This window comes from Myotis davidii, unplaced genomic scaffold (assembly GCF_000327345.1).
Source record: "Myotis davidii unplaced genomic scaffold, ASM32734v1 scaffold59, whole genome shotgun sequence".
Classification (NCBI taxonomy): domain Eukaryota; kingdom Metazoa; phylum Chordata; class Mammalia; order Chiroptera; family Vespertilionidae; genus Myotis; species Myotis davidii.
In genome coordinates this window covers 1,240,379-1,255,933 of record NW_006293001.1, presented here as the reverse complement: position 1 = coordinate 1,255,933, position 15,555 = coordinate 1,240,379, and the positions used below count along the sequence as shown (strand labels likewise).

Below are 15,555 nucleotides of genomic sequence, written 5' to 3'. Positions count from 1 at the left end.
CCCCCCACCCCCGCCACCTCCCTGGGGCAGGGGATGTCTCTGCCCTATTCCCAGGACTTCTGATATCCTCTCCCTACAAATCCCCTTCTCACATCTTACTAACCTTCTAATACGGAAGGCTACTCATGTGTGCCCTCCTGGGAAGTGCCTTAAATTTTTTTCTTTTAAGCTAGTGTTTGGTTCATGCACCATCTGCCTGAAAATCAGGCATGTGTCTCATGCGAGTTCCTGACCTCCTGATTCAAAAAACAAAGAATCTGCAGTTTTTTGACAAGCTGGCTAATGATTGTTACACACACTTTCATTGTAAACGTCCTCCTGCTCCTCCTCCATAGCCTCAGCTGTCACAGGGTGAACTCCTGTCTGATAGTGCAGAGTGTGCTGTCCAGCTGGGGATGGCCCAGTATTTTAACTGAAAACAATCTCTAAGGACTCAGAAAATTCAGCCACCTGGGCAAGATGGTGCCTGAAAATGTCCTTCCTTTCTCTTCAGTTTTACTTGGTGATAGCCTTGTTTTCTACCCTCCTACAACCGTGCATCTTTCTACAAATACATGTATCAGTCAAGAAACTCTTCAGACAACCTTGGATGGATAAGTGCTTTGGTAACTTATGGTTAACCAACACAGTTCTGGGGGGTGCATGTGGCAAACAGACATGGAACAAACTTTCCACGTTCGCGAGGATATCTATTACAGTGGGAAAAAGAAAACAAACAAGAAAGAATCCATTGTCAAATAAGTTTGAAGTACACTGAATTAAAGTTAAGCTCGTCCTTTACTTCTTGGGGCCTTTAAGATGCTAATGCACATTATGAATTTATTAGAGAAGGCTACACACACAGGCATGAGGTCCCGGTTTCCCTGGGGAGCTAGCTCCTGAAGTTGCATTATTCTGTGGCTCACACTTGCGGAAAGATTGTCCTAGGTTTTAGCAGATTGCCGTCCATCACTTACACTCATGCTGTAGCACGAGTCACATTTTCTACCTTGTGAAATTCTTTGGCTGAGTTTGATTTCAGGTGATTATTATAGCTGCTTAGTTCACCTTGTGTTTTGATTTAAACCTTTAGCAAAAGCATACAAATTAGGTCTTCATTTTCAATAAATTTCGGATTTCAGATCCACATTTCATATTTTATTAAATTTACCTTTAAACATACTATGCAATCGTTGGTCAATGTTTTACAAGTAGATTTTGCTTCTCTTCCTTTTGGCTGAAAGAACTTTATAAAATTAAATATCAGTTGTCCTGTTCTCATTGCTTGTGTGAAAACTGTGTTCTCTCTAAACTCATATTTCAACTGTATCCCTTTCATTTCCTCTAACATTTTGGTTTTGGCGGGGGAAGTCTTTTGAAATCACACTTGCATCTACCTCAAATAAACCTTTACAGTCACACAGCGTTCAGTATAAAGTTCTAAATGACTACTTTTTAAAGAACTCAGATGTTATTTTCATAAATCCTTCACTTCTATCTCCTTCTCTTAAAAATGGCGTCTCTTCTTTTCCCAGAAAGGATCAGAGCTTCTTTATTGATAATTTCTAGAAGTTCTTTTAAACCTTGAAAGAGTATAACCATAAAGTACCAATGGGATACAAAATGCAGATTTCATCCTAGAGACCTAATCAGGAATCAATAAGGTACAGAAGTTTTAGAGGCTGCAGTTTGGAATCACTCCATTTCAAATTCCTCTTAGAAGTATATTGCCCTATAGAGAAAAAAGACTGCAGCTAATGGTCTGATGGCTTTTGTTTCCAGCATCTGCAGGGATGGGCTGTGATGCCGTTTGGGAGAAGGATCTCAATTCACACATTTGCTACCAATTCAACCTGCTTTCTTCTCTCTCCTGGAGCGAGGCACATGTGTCATGCCAGATGCAAGGTGGTGCTTTACTAAGTATTGCAGATGAAGCTGAAGAAAGTTTCATCAGGAGTAAGTATGACATTGATATTGACACAATTTAAATGATGGTTAACAATTACGTCCACCTATGCAAAAATATTCAGGGGGTGGAGGGGGAGTTCCATGAAAAATATTTTTCTTTTATTAATATGGTCCAAACTCACACCCAGGCCATTCCATTTGGCACCCAGTGTTCCTTATTTTCTTGCCCTTGTAGAAGAGAGCTGAAGCCCCAGCAAGGGACTCAGAGCTTGCAGCTAAAGCAAGTGGACTGGGAGACTTGGACACTTAGGTACAAATCCCTGCTCTGCTAGAGATCTTAGCCATTCAGTTCCCATTAGTCATTCATTAAGTAAAATCTTTCCTGTTACTCACTGTGTGCAGGTATGTGGTAGGCCTGATGGATTCCAAAGAACTTAAAATTTAGTTGGAAAAGCAAAAGCACACACATGGTAACTAATAGTATAAGAGATTAATATAAGATGTCAAATGATCCGGGTCTTGTGTTTCACTTATCACCTAAACTCTCTCTCTCTTCTCCTTAAAGACTAAATGTGTTTGTGTATATGTACAAACAGCTTTAAAAAAAATGGAAACATCTGAAAGTGTCACAAAATTAATCACTTCCATTAAAAGTGACTGACACTCTTTTCAGATTTTATTGCATATGTCGTACATGTTTTTCTATTCTGGAATAAATTTAAAATTTCATGTATACAGAAAGAAAAACAAGTCTCCTGTAATTCCACAATCTAGATAGAACCGTGTATTTTAGCTAACACATAAATGCATGCACATATACATAGTATCTCTGAAAAATTGTATTGAATAAAAATAGGAAGTATCTCTATTAACTCTAAGGTTAGGAGCAGGGACCAGAGAGCCACCTGCTTGGGTTTGAATCCTGCCTCTACCACTTACCAGCAAGTGCCTCCACTTCCTTCTATCTATCAAGTGGAATTAATAATAATGCTTACCTCTTGGCGATATGATTACATGTTATAATGCATGTGAAATCTTAGAAAAGGGTCTGGTACACACAACAAACATTCGTGTGTTAACCATTTAAGTACTATGCACCAGTTTGGTATTATACTTATTTTATTTATCTTAATATAATGAACATCTGTCCATCTCTATAAACATAAATATACATAGATAGGAATAGATAAAATTATTTATTTTGTTTTATTTATTTGTTGCTATTATAAACCACACCTGCACATACCTTTGTGTATAGATCTCTAATCATTTCTCTATGTTTGTAGAAGTAGATTCACTGGGTGGAAGTAGAAGCATGTTTTAAGGTTTGGGGAAGTCATTAATATCTTCCAGAAATTTCGTAACAAATGCAAGAAAAATGCATGCCTGCTCCTTTCCCCACAGACATGCAAAAGTGAAAAATCATCATTGAAACTGATTTGAGTGAATCACATTCTAGAAAAAAAACACCATTTCCAAAGTCATTGTTAGACTGTAATGATTTTCAGAGCAAATTTTGCATGCCATGTATGAATTACAATTGTTACTTATCTTCACTGTCAGTATTTCTAATAAGAGGGTTTGGACTTCCTCATCAAACTTAAATAACAATTTAAAAATATGTCAGAGATTTTTATTTAAATACCACAGTTCTATAATTAGACTGGGGATTGTTTAGAAAACAGAGGCCTCTTCATAAATGGGGAAGCCTGTTCTGATCAAGGTGTTTTTTTTAATGATGAGAATAGGCTGCTGTCACTGATGAACACTAACTATGGTACATGGAACTACCTAGGCTTTCACAAGTGCCAAGAGATAGCCAAAGGAATTTAGGTTTGAGTTTGTTACTATAGAATTATGAATCAATTTAGTCTTAAAGTAAAATAGACTGTTTGGATACTTTTAAACAAGATTATAAATTACAATATGATTTTTTATGTATATTGTTAAAACAATTGCACAGAGGGTATTCAAAATTACTAGTCAGAACTAATATTTAAGTATTTTAAGTAGATTATTTGAAAATATGACTTGGCACTTATACCATATGAAATGCGAAAATTTCTCCGTCTTGTCCATCCATCTTCCATTCTGCCCCCTGCCATCAGTATATGACTTAATCAAACAACGACATTGAAAGAGCTGAACTAATCAGCATTAGGAAGAGACTCCGCTTTAACGCCTCAGGAATTTGGAAGGGCAGGGCCCATGAATGTCATTTCTGCTTAGTGATGTCTGGGCTCTCAAAATTATAAAGCACCTTTTTCTCTTTCCTAATTGTGTTAGATTCTTCCAGTTGCTCAATATTATATTGAAATGTCCACCCACGGAGGATGCTGCAGCCTTGTTAAGTGAATACACTGACTCCTATAACCTGGGTGACTGTACAGTGGATCATCCAGACTGAGACTCTTTTGAGGGTAAAAGCAACTGTGATTCATCATTATCCTGGAGCTAACAACATAACCTAGACCTTGAGTTTTCAAGGCAAATTGGGACATGTAGCCGCCCTATTTACAACTCTTATCTGTCTCAGTCTCGGGCAAGGCTCCTACATCTGGTGCAAAATAAATTGGGTTCCAAAGCAGATGAACCATGAGAGAACAAGGCTCACTTTCATAGATGAAAAGATTAAATGGGAAAAGAAGGTAAAATATGGATGATGGATGAAAACTAGACTTTTGGTGGTGAGCATGCAATAACAGACAGATATCAAATTGTAGTGTTGTACACCTAAAATTCATATACTATATTAACCAATGTTACATAAATAAATAAGATTAAGTGGCAATATTTGGAAGTGTCATAAAATTAACCACTTTCACTAAATGTTTCTCACACTCTCTTCCACCCCCCACCCCATATTTTATAGTACAAGTAGTACTGTTTATTCTAGAATAACTTTTTAAAATTCAAGTGCACAAAAAGAAAAAAACAAGAAAGATTTCCATTAATTCTTCAATTTCGATAACCATATTCTTCTGCACAAGCATGTCAATGCACACGTCTACACATAGCATTTATAACCAAAATGGCATCGAATTAAAACCTGAGGGGCTGTGCGCGGTGGTTAGGAAGGAGTAGGGTCCACAGAGCCAGCCTGACCGAAGCACTTCTCACCCCAAGTTGAAGAATCACTTGCTTCATGCATGGCCCTTACGTTCCAACCTGCAACGGATCCCTCTGGGTCCTCTGCTCACTTGGATCTAGACTCCTCGCCTTCAGCTGCAAGCTGAAGTCTCCAGGCGCATGTGGAGCAAAGAAAGCCTTTCAGGCCACTTCCCCCTCACCCCTGTAACCCTAAGTGCACACCAATGAAATGGTCTCCAAGTCATAACCATGCACTCAGATGGATTGACACCCACTGAGAGGCAGCATCTCTAGATGCCTACACACTTCTCAGTTGGTGAGCCTCCAGGAGACTGATTATTTCTCAAGACGAGGAAAGGCAGGCTTCTTTTTTTTAATGTTTTTATTGATTTCAGAGAGGAAGGGAGAGAGAGAGAGAAACATGAATGATGAGAGAGAGAGTCATTGATTGGCTGCCTCCTGCATCCCCCTGACTGGGGACCTAGTCTGCAACCCGGGCATGTGCCCTGACTGGGGACCCAACCGTGACCTCCTGGTTCATAGGTCGATGCCCAATCACTGAGCCATGCCAGCTGGACAAGTCTGGCTTCTTTACTCTGAAGCACAGAGTGGGGTTAGTAGCTCTTAAACCCTTTCTGTCATTGACTGGAGTTAATTCATGACTGTGCTCCAGGAATAGAAAAACAAGAAAGAAGCGTAACATTGATCTTTTTAACATTAATTTGTCTTCACTTCAGAGCACTTAAGGGGTGAAGCCGTGGAGGTGTGGATGGGCCTGAACCAGCTGGATGAAAATGCTGGCTGGCAGTGGTCCGACAGAACCCCGCTCAGCCACCTGAACTGGAACCCAGGTACCGCAGCGTTTGATTTACCTTCAACAGGTGGGGTCATCCCGCAGCCTGGAACAGCAGTATTTCCCACATATGTGTGTGCTGTTAAAACAATTGCATAGAGAGTATTCAAAATTAACTCTCAGGTAAAAATAACCAATATTTAAACATGTTAAGTAGATTATTTGAAAATATCACTTAGCACTTACCCCCATATGACATGTGAAAATTCTTTTGAAAGTGGTTTACAACAAATGTTAAGCCTGACTTAATTCCTGTAAGGCTTTTCCAGACAAGAAAATGGAGACCCAAAAGGTAAGCTGTATGTTCAGCGCAGGTTGCAAGAGGATCTGGGTCAGAGCCAAGAGTCTAGTCAGCTGTTTTAAAAATAGCCACAAAGAGCAAAACATTTCTCTGCTTTAAAGCAATAAAATCCACTCTTGCCAACTTTGGGAAATCATTTCATTGTCATGTCTGGACTTCAACTGCAAAAATCATAAATATAAGGTCTTAAAGGATTTACCGTATATGTCAAAGAGAAGGGTTGTCTCCTTGATGCTAACGCTACATTTCAATATAGGTTAAACTAACTGCTTTTGCTTCTAACATGAAATACACAAACACTGTATTTTCAGAAATAAGTTTTGAGCCATTTGTTGAATATCGCTGTGGGACATTTAATCCATTTTTGCCAAATGCCTGGAGAGTTCGGGACTGTGAGGCCACCTTACCTTACGTCTGTGAAAAATACCTGAACCACACTGATCACGAAGTAGTGGGTAAGTGTTTTCATTTTGAATTCTTCTTATGAATTGCTGACTTGTCCTTTCAATATAGTCAAAGTCCTCCATTTTTGCTGATAGCTCATAATTTAACTTAGCTAAGGCTGGTTTTGTATTTGTAGGAATAAAAATGTATAACAAGATAATATTTGTTATTCTAAAGCAAGCATGTCAAACTCCCGACCCATGAGCCATATGCAGCCCACAACAAATATTTTTGTGGCCCCGCCAATCTAACGGTATGTAAGAAACGTTTTACCAAAAATTTCATAACTTAATTTTTACAATATCCTGTTGTACATAATTATTAATAACAAACTACAACATTCGCTAATGACTGATTACTGTAATCGTGTTGCATTCATTTTCCTTACACGCCTGTGAGCACCATTTCTCTTCACTAATACTAGCAGCGAATATTTTAGCAGCTGACTGCCACGTCCTTTGTCTTGGACTGACTTGTTTGGTGTGCGCAGCAGGAAATATTTTGCTTTCGGAGAGCAAGAAAAATAGGTTTATTTGCTTTACGCTTATTTGTGTAGTCATTCAGTGTCTGGTAAGTTAATATCAAGAAAATATATTAATTTTTATTAAAATGTTCTATTGTTTTATGTTAACAATTACTCATTTATTTCAGTCCTTTGTATTCAGCATGTCTTTATCGAAATAAACCTACGTTTCTATGAAAATTGAAGCTTTTGGGTTTTTTTGTGGCCCACATAAACTTAAACCTTGTTTATTTGGCCCGTGTTAGCCTTTGAGTTTGACATGCTTGTTCTAAAGGCACCATGAATTTAACACATGTATTTAGGTTTTTACTAAAAACTAAAGCAGATCCCTGGCCGGTTTGGCTCAGTGGATAGAGTGTCAGCCTGTGTACTCCAGGGTCCTGGGTTTGATTCTGGTCAGGGGCATATCCCCAGGTTGTGGGCTCAGTCGTCAATGGGGGGGCGTGCAGGAGGCAGCTGATCAATGATTCTCTCATCATTGATGTTTCTATCTCTCTCATCCTTTCCCTTCCTCTCTGAAGTCAATAAAAATATATTAAAAGAAAAAAACAAAAGCAGAGTAACCTAAGCATTTGAAAACCTAAGCATTTTCTTCCTCTTTTTAAAAAATGTGCGTTCTTAATCATTCTGGATTTGAAAAAAAAAATGCTTCCTTTTCTCTTCTAATTTTGAGTTTTATTGATAGTTGCCCTAGAAATTAAATATAAATTAGAAAACAGTTTTAAAAAATTCTTTGCTTCATTGATTTCCTATCATACTCTATATCTCTAAATAGTAAGACATCCTCCTTCTGAAATAATATACAAAACTTTTAGATGTAACTTGAATACTACCTAATTACAATCTAGTACCTGGACATCCAATTATTTCTGTCTGTTTAAGGTCTATTACCTCTTTTTAGTTTCTGTAGGAATTAATGTCTTAACTTAAAAGCAGAGATAAAACCTAACCACTGTTAAAAGAATCATTACCAGAATAATCAGAAACAACTCTAGATTTAAAATAATAAGCTGAATTATCATTTAAAAATATTATTCCTTACAACTAGGCTTTAACTTTCTAATTTCCTTTGCATAGCTAAGTCTCAGGGTATTGTAGAATACGGGGGTGGGATAGAAGAAGCATTGTGCCTTTGTTTTATGTAAAGATAATTTGCATTGTTTCAATAATGTGCTGAATTGCTCATACCTTCCTTCTCTTCCTATCATTTTCCTTTCTCCATTTCTTCCTTCTTTATTTGTTCGTTCTTATGGCCTCTTGCACTCCTGCCTACTGCCCTTTCTTTCTTGTTTTATCTGCTCCCCTGCTCTACTAACTGAGGCCAGAAACCAGAAATGAGGGCAGTTAAGCTAAATTTCTTTGGATTCGTAATTGTCGCTTCAAGTGCAACAAGTCCTTGGTGACGATCCGTTCCAGCGTTTCAAACTGCGTTCCAGGATCCCCAGGTTCTTTGCTTGAATCCACCTGTGCTTCAATCAGAGAAGCTCCTGTTTTTGTTTTGTTTGTTAGTTTTAGTTTAAAAATATATATATTTATTGTTGAAAGTATTACATATGTCTCCTTTTGTTCCCCATTGACCCCTTCTGGCCCGCCCCTGCCCTCCCGCCCCAGGCCTTCCCCGCACTGTTGTCTGTGTCCATGGGTTATGCATATATGACAAAAGTTCTTTGGAGAAGCTCCTGTTTCATCTTTTTATCTTACCTTTCGAGTGAAGCTCAAGTTCCCATTTTTAAAAGAGGGTCTGGGACATTATTTTTTTATGTTGAAAACCACTTGGCTAGAGGATACCTAAATGTTCTACATCAGTGATGGCGAACCTTTTGAGCTCGGCGTGTCAGCATTTTGAAAAACCCTAACTCAACTCTGGTGCCGTGTCACATATATAGAGAAATTTTTTGATATTTGCAACCATAGTAAAACAAAGATTTATATTTTTGATATTTATTTTATATATTTAAATGCCATTTAACAAAGAAAAATCAACCAAACATATGAGTTTGCGTGTCACCTCTGACACGCGTGTCATAGGTTCGCCATCACTGTTCTACATGCTTCAGCTGTGGTGCTAATTGCTGTCAGAGCCCTAAAAGCAATGTTTTTCTTTTCTTTTTTTTTTTTTTTTTTTTTTTTTTTTTTTTCAATCCTCACCCAAGAATATTTTTTCCATTGATTTTTTAAGAGAGAGTGGAAGAGAGAGGGAAAGATAGAGAGAAATATCGATTGGTTGCCTCCCTTACGTGCCCCACAGGGGCTGGCTAGGAGGACCCTGCAAATGAGGTATGTGTCCTTGACCTGAATTGAACCAGGAGGACCCTTCCGCCCACAGGGTCCTGCTTCAATTCAGGTGGACGCTCTATCCACTGAGTCAAATCAGCTAGGGCCCTAAAAACAATTTTAAAAGAATGTCGTTTCTCATGCTGCAGTGGAATTGCAACTAATTAAATTAGTGAGTAAGGAAGGCACTCAGTTGTGATTAATAAAATAAAATAAAGAGGCTATCACCAGGTTGGGGGCAAGCTCCTGGAAGAAAAGAGTCCAAACTTGCCATATACACCCCTGCCTTCCCCTCCAATCTCAAAGCAGCATGACACCATTTTCCTTAACTTCTAACCCCGAGTTCCTAAGAATCCAGAGGGATGCCACGGGCACTCAGATTGACCCTCGAGATGAAAGCTACTTGTCATCTCTGCTCTAGAGGAATTGGCCAGAACTTCTGACTCTCTTCAGCCCAGGATAAATATCTCCACCCCCATACTGTATATAAAATATAATTTAAATTATGGTTCATAACTGACCTTTTTCAGTGTGAAAATATTTTTTTTAATGAAGAACTATAACTGGTCAATTTCATACCTAGCCCTGACTCTCAGCTTTGGCTATATGACCTTTGCCACGTCTTCTTAACTCTTTGTGCCTTAGAAATCACATCTGGAAAATGAAGCACTAAGATCCATTAGGTCTGGGTCATAGGTTGGATCCTTCTCAACTCTGAAGACCTGGAATCCTATAATTTATGTTATTGTTTCATTTTTCTGTTTCTCACAACTTTAATCATATTTTGATGTCATCACTTAAGTTTTTTTCGTATATTAAAAATAATATTTATATCAAGAGTAATGAGTAATGTTTATTAAATGTGGGAAATGAAATTGTTTTTGTTTATGTTGTTGTTTTAAAAAGAAAAGGATGCTTGGAAATATTATGCTACCCACTGTGAGCCTGGCTGGAGTCCCCACAATCAGAACTGCTATAAACTTCAGAAAGAGGGAAAGACCTGGACTGAGGCTTTGCGTTCTTGCCAGTCTAATAGCAGTGCATTGATAGACATAGCTTCGTTAGCGGAGATGGAGTTTCTTGTAAACCTCCTTGGAGATGGTGAGTGCCAAATGTCTTTGAATTAAGAGGTATGAAATATAATATAGTAACTTCCAAATTAAGCTACTTAAAAGTTCTTAAAAGTGCACATACCTGGTATATCTGAAGTTTCTAAATAATACCCAGAAGTGCAAATTCATTGGATTTCAACCAAGTACATGCTCAGGAACTCTGTAACATCTTACATATGCCAGATATATTAGATATTCTTATATATTTTTTAAAGGGGCAAATGTTATTTCTTGACACTTCTAATAAAAAACCCTAAACCTATAATTTAGCTCTATGGCCACTGGATAGCAGTAATGTGCTGTGGTCATATAATCTAAGCAATAAAAGGAATTGCTTAGAAAGATAATTGGATTTAATCACTTTAGCCAGTGAATATAGATAATTTATTTCGTGTGGTGGTTTTCAAACTTTGTGACATGTTCAGGAGTTCCAAGTTGCTAGGCCTCCACCCAGCTTTAGTTCATCAAAGCAGATCTGCCTCTATCTATGTCATGTATTTAATATAGAATTCTGCCAGGAAATATTAAAATCACTGACTTAGAATAAATGTTTTAAATGGAAAAAACCTCCAGACTCTATTCTGAGGAACTTTTCAAGTTAGATTTCAGTTTAGGATGAAAACAAAATCTGTCTCTGTCATTTCTCCTCACCCTTCCCACTGGGGTTTAAAGAATCCTGTGGCTGCCTCCATATCAATAGCGGCATATCTCTCAGCCACATGGGGTCTTTTCATCCTACCTGGGCTGTCTCATTTTATTTCTATTTAGGGAAACCCCATTGCTCCCATTTCCATGCTTTTAAGAGTTTCTGCTCCTTTTTTCCATGGGAAAAAAAAAAAAAGAAAAGAAAAGAAAGAAAGAAAAAGAAATGTATCAAAAAGCTCAACTACCATTAAAAGTTATTTTGTGTGTGTCCTTTTCCTTTCTCTAGGTAGAAACAAAAACAAACTTTCCAGATCTACTTTCCTTCCAGCAGCAGGACCTAGAGTCCCAGCAGGATCTAGAGTCCCAGCAGTCTGACTTGTTTTTAAGCATTGTCCTGGCATTGGCTGTAGCTCCCACTCTGCCTCACGTCTAAGGCCTGTGTCAAGCAGATCAGCTAGCACAGTGTAGGGGGAAAGTTTAAGCAGGTATTTTCACCAAGACTTAAACAGGTTTCATCACATAAAGAAATCACTTGCAAAGTGATATGTTTTGGTAATAGCCCCAGTGCAATATCTCCTTTGCATAAAATAGGATTCCTGTAAGTAATTTATATTTATCTCTTACAGAAAATGCATCAGAAACATGGATTGGTTTGAGCAGCAATAAAACTCCAGTTTCCTTTGAATGGTCTAATGGCTCTTCAGTCACCTTTACTAATTGGCATACACTTGAGCCCCGAATTTTTCCAAATAGAAGCCAGTTATGTGTCTCAGCTGAGAAATCTGTAAGTTTGTTTGTTCAGTGCTCCCTTTGCTGGACTTGTACTGAGGGCCGCCTGCGCCAGGACTTGGGCTGTGGCAGAGACCCAGACGGGCACAGTCCCTGCTCCTCACGGAGCTTCCCTGCTGGCCAGTAACCATGTACCCACAGGGAAAATAGGGTGATGACAGTTGTCACGGCTGCTCTGAGGAAAGGGGTGACATGATGGTTGGCGCAGCTATTTCAGACGGAATTGACAGGGAAGGGACTCTGAAGACGTAACATGTAGCTGGGACTTAAAGAACAACAAAAACCCTCTTGAAGAGCAGGGAGAATAACACTCCAGGCAGGGTGGTTCATGCAAAAGCCCGGAGGCAGGCCAAGGCTTGCCACGTCTGACAATCCAAAAGGCCAGTGTGGTGAGAAGGGGTGAAGGGTGAGGGAGTGGCAGGAGTTGGAGCTAGAGGGATGCAAAAATGGGCGGCTTATGGATCCAGGATCGGAACCACTCTCAAGCTTCAAGGAAATGGAGGGCAAGATCTAATTTACATTTTTAACAGTAACTGGCTGCTACGTAGAGAACAGATTGGGGCGGGATGAAATGGAAGCAGAGAAAACAGTTTGGAGGCTATTCCATGGTTGAATTCGTGTAGTGAATGTGGAGACAGCAGACAGATCCAAGGGTCCTGAAGACAGGATGGTTGCTAAATGAGATGTGGGGGTGAGGGAGAGGGAAGCTTGTAGCCTGAGCCACCAGCATCTTGGCGGAGGTGGTGCCGTTGTCTAGGGTGATGAAACTAGAGAGGACTGAGGTGTTGAGAGATTACTCTGGAGAGTCATGGCTTTTAAGCTCCATTATCTTCTTAACATAAAAGGCTTTCAACAGTGTGTGCCACCTCTGAACATTGTGCACCAATGGAAAATCTTGCTCTTTTCTTCAGACGAATATATGACCCCAGTGACCTTAACACCACACGTATCCCTAGTCTCTAGCTTCTCTTTTATCTAAAACATCTGATTATGCAGAATTAGTTTAATCCCAAGCCATTTGAAGGACTTCTTATGTGTTTAGAATAGAGTTATGCTCTTGATCAGCTAGCTGCTGAACTTACTGGCTGGGTTTAGGTTATTGGGATTTGGTGGGCATCCTCACTCTTTCAGATCACCCTGTATCTATTTCCTCCAGAAAGCACTTTCATCCATGTTCCTTAAAAAACTCTACAAAGGAATTGTGCCAGTCGGACATGGCAGTTTCTCAGCATGTGTTTTAATGTTTTACCCTTAAAGGCTGCCCCGGATATGTGCCGCTGCAATTACAGTGGCGAGGCAGGGTCTCGGTGTCACAGGGCTCTCTCAGTGTTTGTCCTGGCTCTGACTCCACTGAAAGCCACCGCCATTTGTTCTACAGCATTCGGTGCTCTGTTGGTTCATTAGTTTTGATATAACAGAGATGACCTTCATTTCCTACTGACATTCTCCCATTTTATTTGACAAACATGGGCATTTCACTTAGCATGTTCACAGAACGGGAGCCAACATTTGGACAGAGAAATTATTTTTCAGAGAATAAAGGTAGGGGCTAATATCACAGGGTCGGTCAGGATAGGGCTGCTGTCAGTGTGCTTTTTGTGGCCCCCTTTTTTGTCAGCTCAGTAGCTCCTTAAACAGTAGATGTATAAAAAGTAACATTTATTCTCTTGAAGTAGAACTCAATATGAATATAATTATTATGATGAACAAGTTACCTGAGCATGGTGGAAGCCCAAATTTGAATATGAGAACCTAGGAAACCATTCATCCATCCATCCATCCATCCAATAGTCATTAAGCAACCACAGTGTGCCTTCTGCTATCCTGTAACTGAAGACGCCATGGGGGAGGGCTCAGGCTGCTCTTACAGGTGACAGTGTCAGCCTCCTCCAGAGGATGTTTCTTAGGGTCATGGAAGGGCTCCATATTCCCCTAAAACTCAGCCTGCCCGAGGTACCACCTAAAGTTTGAATTGTATGGTTTTAACCTATCGGTCTGACTTGGGTTAAAATTAAAAATTCTTTGGAAAGGAGGATAAAATCGTAATCTGTTAGCGGTTGTACTCCCACTTAGAAGTGGTTAGAGGGGAAGCAGCATTCTCGTGAAGGCAGGAGCTCAACTCTATCTGCATGGTTGGCCCCCACACCAACAGCGTCAGCATCACCTGCACATTTGTTAGAAATGTGAACTCGCAGATCCTGCCTGACTTACTGAATGAGACACTGCTCATGGGGCCCAGTCATCTGCGTTTTAGTAACCCCTCCGGATAATTCTGGAACACGCTAGAAGTGGAGAATTACTGCTCTCACCCATCTTTTCCAAAGAAAAGTTGAAAGCAACTTAATGTAAAGCCAGCTGAACCTGGTACTAAGTCCTAGCTCCAGTTTTTCTTGCCTACAGGTCCTTCTGCAAAGTATTAAACCTAATCTCTTAAATGGGAGTGAGGCATACCTCACAGGAACACTGAGATAATATATGAAAGTCACTCAACATGAAGCCTGGCACACAGGAATATTTGTTGTGGAATATTTGTGGCTGCTCCCCTCGGCCCACCGATCAGGACTGCATGCCTTGCGGCTGTTTACACACTGCAGCGAGCAGGGCCTCTCACTCATATGCAGAGAGAGGCAGTCCTTTCTAATGACAGCATGAGATCCTAACACATTCCTCCATCCTGAAACATTTATTATTAGTCATATTTTTATTCAGAATATGGATATTGCCGAAACCGGTTTGGCTCAGTGGATGGAGCGTCGGCCTGCGGACTGAGGGGTCCCAGGTTCGATTCCGGTCAGGGGCATGTACCTGGGTTGCGGGCACATCCCCAGTGGGAGATGTGCAGGAGGCGGCTGGTCGATGTTTCTCTCTCATCGATGTTTCTGGCTCTCTATCTCTCTCCCTTCCTCTCTGTAAAAAATCAATAAAAATATATTAAAAAAAAAAAAAAGAATATGGATATTCCCTATCAGCATCAGTCATGGGGTGCATTCATTCGTCTTGTAATACTTTCCCCCTCAGGAAGGACACTGGAAAGTTAAACATTGTGAAGAGGCACTTCCTTACATTTGTGAGAAAGCAGGCCACGTGGTCTCCGACGCTGAGTCAGGCTGTCCAGAGGTAAGTGCCATTAACCTTGTGATGTAGGTGCAGGGCCTTCATAATAGAAAAATGTATTCCCATCGACTTAGAGTGAACCCCTCTCCCTCTCTCTCCTGCCTCACTCCCTGCTCCCTCTCCTTCCCTTCCCTTCCTCCCTCCTTTGCTACCCTCCTTCCCTCCTCTTTTTTGTTCTGAGTGTGGGCTACTTTTAACAAACCAGACAATTATCAGCTGGAGTCACGGGGAGGATTTGTAGCTCTGCGAGGGCTGTTTTCCAGCCTCTTCAACCTAAGACTACTTTTCTTTTGATATAAAATAAATATAAATGATACTATTATACCATCTGTACACACGATGCCCTGTCTCCTGGGGGTTTCATAGGCTTCCTGTGGATGTCAGAGTGAAAGCACATGTCTTCCTTTGAGCCAGAAAGTGAACTTCTGTATCCAAACACTTGCTTTCCTGTTCATGTTTCTTTTATTTTCTTTTTTTTTAATTAAATCTTTATTGTTCAGATTATTACATTAGTTACTCTTTT

The 15,555-nt window shown here is 39.9% G+C and overlaps 1 protein-coding gene across 1 annotated transcript in view; it reads left to right on the top strand.

Annotated features, from left to right (window-relative positions):
- Nucleotides 1-15,555, top strand: part of PLA2R1 (phospholipase A2 receptor 1) — a 116,319-nt gene that overhangs the window by 9,845 nt on the left and 90,919 nt on the right. The window contains exons 3-8 of the mRNA XM_015565741.1: nt 1,762-1,935; nt 5,715-5,828; nt 6,443-6,586; nt 10,279-10,473; nt 11,756-11,913; nt 14,937-15,035. Coding sequence (XP_015421227.1) covers nt 1,762-1,935; nt 5,715-5,828; nt 6,443-6,586; nt 10,279-10,473; nt 11,756-11,913; nt 14,937-15,035 — 884 coding nt within the window. The remainder of the gene's footprint in view (nt 1-1,761; nt 1,936-5,714; nt 5,829-6,442; nt 6,587-10,278; nt 10,474-11,755; nt 11,914-14,936; nt 15,036-15,555) is intronic.